The 9,294-nt window shown below is 29.8% G+C and overlaps 1 protein-coding gene and 1 pseudogene across 1 annotated transcript; one reads left to right on the plus strand and one right to left on the minus strand.

Moving 5' to 3' along the window:
- Window positions 1–2,466: 2,466 nt before the first annotated feature.
- On the minus strand, window positions 2,467–4,369 carry LOC101207180 (cytokinin riboside 5'-monophosphate phosphoribohydrolase LOG1). The gene is made up of 7 exons (XM_004144237.3): window positions 4,011–4,369; window positions 3,779–3,876; window positions 3,619–3,649; window positions 3,285–3,384; window positions 3,100–3,170; window positions 2,851–2,994; window positions 2,467–2,745 (listed from the first exon to the last, which is right to left on the minus strand). Exons 1-7 carry the CDS (start codon window positions 4,146–4,148, stop codon window positions 2,647–2,649), a joined length of 681 nt encoding a protein of 226 aa, XP_004144285.1. The 5' UTR covers window positions 4,149–4,369; the 3' UTR covers window positions 2,467–2,646.
- A 3,668-nt stretch (window positions 4,370–8,037) lies between these two features.
- On the plus strand, window positions 8,038–8,151 carry LOC116404832 (annotated as a pseudogene).
- Window positions 8,152–9,294: the final 1,143 nt, after the last annotated feature.

A 9,294-nucleotide genomic window follows, 5' to 3' on the forward strand; every position in this document is an offset into this window, starting at 1 on the left:
AGAGACGAATGAAGTGTTAGTATTATTATTTTGAAGAGGTAAAGTAAAGGGAAAGGAGAGGGACTCGTTATCCTTACAAAGAGAGGAAGAGGGCCAATTAAAAAGGGGGCAAGTGGGTGAGTAATTGGTACTTCTCTTTTGAATTTTCATTGAAATTTGGCCCTCCTTACTCCTTACTCCTTACTCCTTACTCCTTACAACAATAACATCCAAATGTTTGTACTTTTTTTACAATTATTATATTCCTCATTTCTTATCAACTAGAATATATGTACTAGGTTAACATAACTATAGTTACCAATACATCATAAAACTATATACATACCATACAATCAATCAATACTAATCATTTATCTTAACCATCATTTTAAAAATCACATTATCTAAATCATCTTTTGTTTCCATATAATGGTTGAACTTACTTTCATTTTCGACTTTCTTTAAAAAGAAAAGTGACTTTTTGAATTAATTAATTAACGGTGAATTAGAGTTAAAAGAGAAAAAAATGATAAGATAAGTGATAGAAATATTATAAGAGAAAAAAATGATAAGATAAGTGATAGAAATATTATGTAAGGTTTGTCTTTATTAAATTAAATTTGGAGGGAGGGAGACATATAATTGAAATGGGTATGAAATATGAATTAAAATTGAAAGTCAATTTTATAAAAAAAGTTATTAAACTTGAAAAAGGGAATTTGTAAAGTTATAAAATTTAGTATGATTTGGTTAATTAAATTAGTGAATGAATTAATTTGGAAAAGGTAATTAATTATTTAGAACTCAAAATAAAAAAAAAGGCATCCCCTCTTCTGTTTCCTTATTTGGAGCTTTTTCCAACCTCTTTTCTCTTCTCCATTAAATGAAGAATCCAACGCATTTCTTTCTTTTTCATAAATACCTCTTCATTTTTCATTAATGGACTTTCCAATAATAGTCCTTTTTTAATAATTTTTTTAAAAATTATTCTACTCTCATTCTCACAAGATCCTAATTTCTTTTTTTTTGAAAATGTACTATAATACAACTTGAGGTCGGAGATATCTTCGATGATTTACTTACATATATATATATTATTCACCTACTTTAATTTCAATTAATTATATAGTTTTTATAAAAAAAATATATAAGAAAAAAAAGACTTCAAATTTAAACAATCGGGTAATAAATTCTAAACGATGACGAGAAAATTTCAAACATAAACAATCACAAAAAGGAAAAAAAAAAAAGCGAAGAAGTACACAAATCATTCGCAATATTCAAAACCAACAAGACCATATAAAAGATTTACGAGAAAATAATCAGATTTGATGAACTTTTGTTAGCAGAACTTGAAATAAGAAAAGAAAAGAAAAAGAAAAACCCTTGAAAAGTGCAGAAATGAAAGCCACACATATTAGGTGAGTTGAAGACAAGTACTTTTTCTTTTTTTCTTTTTTCTCTCTTTATTTTTTTTTTTATAAGAAAAAGGGACCATTCTAAAAAAAAAACGTTTTAATTTTTATATAGAAAGGTGTCTATATTAATTTAGTCCCATCATCAGAAACTTCAACATCAAGATAAAAAGAGTAACAATAATAATCTTTTTCTTTGGTCACATAAATGTTCCCATTTTAATATGGAGAATAAATATTCAATAATTTATTTTTATGATAAATTAAGTTTAATAAAAAAAAAAAGGATACATAATAAAGTAAAAAGAATTGGCCACATTATCTTTCACTACGTGGATGTTAACATCACCTTAGGTTGTATAGTAAAATATGGACCTTTTGAATTTCTTATCCGTACCATTACTATTACGTCATTGTCCCTATATGCCCATACTATATTTTCGTTATTGTCCTATTCTCACTACGTTCGTTTTGATTTTTGTACTTTTTAATTTTGAAATAAGTGATCCATTTGATTCATAAATTATATGAGTATAGCCTAAAATAGAAGAGCCGAATTAAATGTGATACTAGATTTGAAAATTGTATGCTATTTGATTACGTCCTCATCCCTCCTTTCTTAATTACTAAAATGATTCCAATTATTTGTTTATTTTGATATGCATTTTTTTAAAAAATCAATGATTAATTTTCTTCTATGTCTTCGTTTCTTTTCCTTGAATTTTTGTGTTATTTTGTTTATGCTTCCTCCTTGCTTTCTTTAGTTCTTTTGAATTAATTAAAGATGGAAGATGATATCAAAGTGAGGATAGCGAGAATCCAAAACGAAGGAAGTAAAAAAAAATTGGATATATTTGTGATGATTAGGAAAAAATATGGAAGAAACAAGAGAAAGGAATGAGATTTTATAAAAGTGTCTTTCAACCTTGAATCATCCTATTTTCATTAATCCACTTTAACTTTAATTCATCCAAAGTATACTTAAAAAGTATAGAAAATAAAATTAAAAGTATAAAAACTTTTAAAATCGATTGATTTTTCTTAATTATTTGAATATTTGTCAACACAAAAATAATCTAAAATTGTAAATTAAATTTATTCTTCCCTAAAATTCTGTACAAATGCAACTGTGGGGTTTCAAACAAAACCCCACAAGAAAAGGAAAAAAAGAAAAGAAAGAAAAGAAAGAAAAGAAAATAAAAGAAAAGAAAAGAAAAGAAAGATAACAATGTTGTTTTTGGGTTGGCAGTTTTCACCGGTAGAATTCTGTCTGCAAAGTGGCGTTTAGCTCCATTTGTGCCGCTTCCCACTTGGCTTTTGCCACCACACCATCATGAACCGGCACATATTCCTGCCAATTTCTATCCTTTTAAAATCACTCCTTAACTAAATAGAGAAAATAAACACAAATTTAAGATCAAGCCGGGGGAAGTTTGATTTTATGTTTTTAATAAACCTCGAGTTTCTGAACAAGCTCCTTGGCGTTTGGAGCAGATACGATAATACTGCGTTGAGACGGCATGATAAAGCCGTCGTCTACCGCCTTATCAATGAAGGAGAGAAGCGAGTTGTAATAGCCATGAACATTAAGCAAACCCACCTATAACATACAAGAATAAAGAAATCAAACAATTAATAAGTTATTGCATCAAATGATCTTTTGATCTTATTATATTTGCAACTATTCCTTAAAGATAATTTTTACCGGCTTGTCATGGATGCCAAGTTGGGCCCAGGTAATGACTTCGAGTAGCTCTTCCAACGTTCCATATCCACCTATATATATATATATAATTCATAAGTTTTGTTGGTTAAATGGTTAATGTTTATACTTAGAAGAAAGAGAGAGAGAGAGAGAGAGAGAGAAAGAGAAAGAGAGAGAGATGAGACCTGGGAGGGCAATGAAACAGTCAGAATGGCGGGCCATCTCCGCTTTCCTTTGATGCATGTCGGCTACTGGTCGGACCTCCCCAACTGTTTCTCCAGTAATCTACTTCTCCAAAAACACACACACACATACCATTCTTCAATCTATCATTTATATTATTTAAAATCTTATCCCCTATGTTTTTATATACTTCTTAATATCTTACTCGTCTCTCACTGCATTTCTTTTCAAATAGTACCCGTCCACAAATAATATTAAATCTGTCGTTTCAAAGCTTTTTATAAATATATATACACTTCCATCCATATTTGTACACTAGTTTGAGAGATTTCATACCTCTTTACGCATCAAGGTTTTTGGGATAATTCTGTCAAAAATGAAAAGAAAAAGAATTAGAAAGGTTAATTATATTTTAAACTTATATATTATATCTTATCCTATACTTATAAAAAGGATGAGTATAATAATAGTTGATGAATTGAGGATAATTAATTACCCTATGACATGTCCACCTCCATTGTGAACCTCACGAGAGACAAGCCCCATTAACCCAATACTTCCACCTCCATAAACAAGATCCAATCTTCTCGAAACCTATATATAAAAATTAATTAGATCATCAATTGAAAAACCCACACAATAAAAAAAACAAAAATTAAACTCATGGAGGGATCAGGATATATATGGGAATAATTATATTAATTAGAGAATTAGTACTAATTAATTACCAATTCTCGGGCGAGTTCGACGGCAGCTTCACGGTAGCAATTTCTCTTGCCGGAGCTACTCCCACAAAAAACACAAACCCTTTTAAACCTTGAGTTTAAGGGATGTATGTGTTTGATCATCTCCCCATCATCACCCATAATAATAATAAACTTAATTAGGGTACTGTATATTATCTGGGTTAGAGAAAATAAGATATGAGTTTAGAAAGAGAGTATAATATATGTAATAATTGGTAAACTTAAGGTATTTAGGGGAAAGAGAGAGGAGGAGGTATATGGGAGGAAATTAAAGGGATACCAAACAAAGGAAGGACCAAAGAAAGAGATATATAGAAGAAGAAGAAGAAGAAGAAGAAGAAGAAGAAGGGGTAAAGGCAAGGGGAAAAAGGGGGAGTCAATTTGAGTCACTTTCTAAAATCATGTTGGGCCACGTGCACGGTGCACTTATATTCTCTCTCTCTTTTTAGTTGCTTTATGATTCATTTCGCCGACAGGATTCAATTCTCTACATCCCACTCTTCAACTACTTTCTTTCGATCACCATATCATCATCATCCTTCTCCTCCAATCCTATCTCTCATTTCTCTGTTTCCCACAAGATTAGAACAGTGGTTGTCCGATCCTGCCATTTGAAAGGTTAAAAAAACGTGATCACCTCTAAGCTCAATACAAAGAGTTTTACTCATTTGGCCCTTTCTAATTTTTCTCTTAATTATTTCAAATGTTTTATGTTTGATATACTAACTCTCTCAGTTGCATGAGTGATACAATAATAATCTGATGCTCTTCTAATTGGATTAACAATAATATTGATGTGTGATTATAATAATTTTCATATACTAATTCAAAATCTTTAGTTTGTGTTTTTCCTCCCTTAATTATTTCTATTGTAGAAAATTTTCTTAGTTATCTCACTTAAAGAAACGGTCATATGAATCTTTTTGTTCCGCTTCTAAATTGTGATCACTTTGAAGTTTGAACGACACTATTAATTGATAAATTTTAAGGTTCACATTATTTTTATACCTTGTCTTGTGTTGTTGGTATGTATAGATAACGTCAAGTTGCTTTCTGACTGAGTACACTTTGGGTTAAATTAGTACATACTATAATTGTGTTTTACTAATTAAACATATAAAATATTGTCTATTCATTAAAGGGGCGAGAATGAGACTATTCATAGAGTTCACTTACGATTCGATATCTGGTTTAAGATAAAAGTATTAGGGTCTAGTGATGTCAACACATATATAATTGTCGAGGTTGTAGGATATTCTGATAAGTGGACTCGACTAGAATATTATTACCTTTTGGTGAACTGAAATAATCTCACCTAGATCAAGTCATGACTTTATACCATCAGAACACTTCAATTTGAGATGCTTATAGACCTTCAAAATATCTTTTTAAACTTGAACCAGTCTGTAAATCTAAATATCACCCTGAATTACTTCAACAATTTTTATCGTAATAAACAATAGTACTTAAAGTTTGTCATTAAAAAAAAATTAAATTGTAAACGGACATTCTTCATCTCTCTAAGTTTGATTACTTTAAATTAATGGAAAGATGAAGTTTGATTAGTGGCTTAAGATAATTAATTAACCATTAAAGATTCTCTCTCTCTTCTCATTTTGTGGAAGAAACGTTTGATTGCATAAGACATTGATTACACTTATGATTTGTTAAATAATAGGAGTTAAAGATTATCAACTTTTGACCAAATTAAACTTTAAGAGTTTAATATATTGATTATATGCTAATTCTTTGCCATAATATAATATACAAACAAAAACAACACGTTACTTGCAACGACACATGTTGGTATAGGATTAGACGTCAAATGTATAAATGTTTTGCTAATATTAGTGCCACCCAACACACTGTAGCAATATAATTAATGTTGATGTGAATTGCACAAATTGGGATTTATTGTAATGCTTTGGTTACTTTGAAGTTGTTTGGATTCATCAACAAGTCTTTAACTCTTAAGTGTGAACTCCATCGGTATGTTTTCTTCTCCCCTAATTCGTAGTGTATGGTTCTTTTTTCTTTCCGTTCTTTCTAGACCTAGACATCTTCTTTTTCAATTATCAACCTTTCCTTTCCGTTCTAAGCAAAAACAAACTTTATTGCCTTTTTCATTTCTTTCTTCGATAAGTGTATATGTTTGAGATTGAAAGTTGTGTACTTATAACATTGCGACTTATCATTGAGGCCGTGTCGATTTTTGTTTGCAAGGACAGTAGATATATCACGATACAACAACAATACGCACTCGAACTACAATTAAGAAACAAACACAATATTTTCTATTTTTCAAATGTCGAACAAGAGTAGTAGAACAAGAGTAGTAGTTAGGTGATTCTAAAATTGTCAAAATCGAAACCGCTAAATGGGTCATTCTACCCTAGATTGGTTTCAGAAGCTCCTAATTTTCTCCAAGCAACTAGAGATGAAGTACATGCTCACTTCTGGATCCAAATGTTGTAGATTCAATTATTTAGGTTTAAATGAATATTATTATAATTATTTAGTCGATTTGCATATAAACTCCACTTACTTTTCATTAGTTGTATGTTAATTTTTTAAAATTAATTAAGTTAGCTTATATTTATGACACTGATTAATTAGGGAGAATTAATAAGGGAAGATATTTATTTTTGCTCCACTTGCTTCATTCTCATGAACTCCCAACCACTAACAACTGATCACTACTACGTACCTATCACCTTTGACCATCCATTTTGCTTTTTTTTTTTTCTTCTTTTCCACTTTTCTTTGAACTGCCTTGTCTGATTAAAAATTGTCTCAAACCCAAAAAGATCAAGAAAGAGAGAGACAGAAAGAAAGAAAGAAAGAACATTCAGTGAATAAGAATTTCAATTTAGTTTTATTCCTATTCATTTGAACCTGTCTTTTCCTTTGCTCTCTCAGGGAATAAGCTTTGAAATTGGCTGCAATTTCACCTACACAACTACATACAAAGTATTCAACCAAACTCACACTAAACACAAAGCTTTCTTAGTCTCCCAAACCTTATCTTAAAATCTTTTACTTTTTGTGATAATGCTTTTGATTATATATAATTAATACTTAATTACACGTCCTACTCTCTCATCTAAGTTGTTATTTCTCTATGGATGTGACTCGAATCTTTGATCTAATATTCCAAATGACTAAATGAAGAAATGCCCTCTGGTGGGGTTTAGGAGCATACTGCAACCTAAATTTTATTATATTGTGAGACTATAATAATGTCTATGTTTCTATTTTGTGTCCATTATTATGTTTAGCAATAATTAAGAGGGGGCCATATACAAACGCTGATCTCCAAGTCTACATGCACATGCATTATTTCTCTATTCTACACTCTTTGCTCTTCAATATAATCAAACTATCTCTCCATCTTCTCTATCTATCTCTCCATCTTCTCTACTACGTACCTTTTTTAAAAAAGCTAAAATATAGTTGGAAACCATCCATCTTACGGACACATATATCTTAATAATTTAAATGAAAAGTTAAAAACACCTCACAATCTTTACCACCTATGTATATATATATATACACACTTTGAAATAAACTTTTCATTGTCTTGAATTACTCCTCCCCTTTTTTATTTAACTAATTTTGGGATATAATCTCTTCTATACGATGAATATTTAGAAATTTGGACAAGTAAAAACACAAACGATCTTCAGATAACAACAACAATAAATTTCTAATTTTGAGAAAAAGAGAGCTTGCAAAAGAAAGAAACGCAACTTTATAGAAAAATTAAAACTTTATGACGAAGAAGTAAAAAATTTAAGTTACTGAAGTCGAGTTTTTCCTTATCCTATATAAACTAGGATTAAGTATTTCTTTTTATTAATATTATTATTTAATTTTTTGACTCATTTGGATTAGTCTAAATTCACTCAAAATAATATAAAAACCTGCCCTGGCCTTTTTCTCTCTTTGTGCATATATTGATCTCCTAGCTAGCAGTTAATCTCTTTCATTTGAAGTTTATGCCTTGTCTGTATCTGTTCGAGGACATACCCAGTAAAATTAGAACGATATAGAGAAGATTAGCATGGGTTTTGCAGGAAGAATGACACTCACAAATGAAGAAATGATCGATCCACAAGATTATACCGCATTTGTCTCTCTGTACACATACATAGTCTCTCTTTACATCCTTAATTTTGTGCCTCTCAAATTTCTGTCTGTGAATGTGTATACAGTCTCTTTCTCATTTATTCTTTTGTGTGGAAAAGTAAAACGAGAAGAATGGAAAGATTATTATTCCGTAGTTATGGCGGCTGGAATTTACGTGTACAACTTTCCCAAGAAATTTTGTGCAAAAAGAAGAAAAGGACCTTTATAATATATATATATGTATGTATGTATATATTATGTATGAAAGTTGGCAGTCATAAGAAAGGAAAGATAGATTTAGGGTGGATTAGGGGTTTTAGGAGAAAAAAATGTGTGTTTGATGGGGCGGGTTGACGTTAAGACACATTTTATCCAATCTATACCAAGTTGTTGGAGATGAATATCAAAATATTTATAAACTATAACAAAATTTTATATTATTTGGTGTTTAATTTAAAAATTTTGTTTTATTTTATAAATATTTTAGTTTATTATTTATTTATTTATTAACTATAGTCGTTTTCTTGAGTAATGAAATTAAACGATAATGTGTACCAAAAGAGAGAGTTTTGAGGAGGTAATTTATTGGTCCCATTTTGGCATTTTTGGTATATTTTTTTGAGATTGCGTTTTGAGACCAAAGACTTGTGACTTTGAATAAACTTTAATACTTTATGGTATTTCTTTTGGGTGTAATTTTATATCATGCATCTCTTTTGTGGAAGATGATAAAAAGTACAATAAAATGTATGAAATTAAATTGTTTAGATTTTGATAAATGATTGTTTAGATCTATCACTCATCTATCTAAGATAGATAGTAATAGTGATTTATCTATTTGTATATCTGAGATAGACAACTGATTGTTTAGATTTTGGTACACAAGATCATGTCGTGAAAGAAGAAGAAGAAAAGGAAAAAGATGAGAGATGAGGAATAAGGAAGAAATTATATATGGAAGATAAGATGAAGAAATGACAAAGAGGAAGTGAGAATATGAAGAAAGAGAAATAATAATATGAAGAAGTTGTATAGAAATTCAATACTCGTTCCAAAAAATTGAAAACCAACAATGACAAATCTTAGAAACCAATATTTTCATTTGGTAATTATGGAGTGAAATACAAAAATAATTGGA

The sequence above is a fragment of the Cucumis sativus genome, chromosome 6 (genome assembly GCF_000004075.3).
Source record: "Cucumis sativus cultivar 9930 chromosome 6, Cucumber_9930_V3, whole genome shotgun sequence".
NCBI lineage: Eukaryota > Viridiplantae > Streptophyta > Magnoliopsida > Cucurbitales > Cucurbitaceae > Cucumis > Cucumis sativus.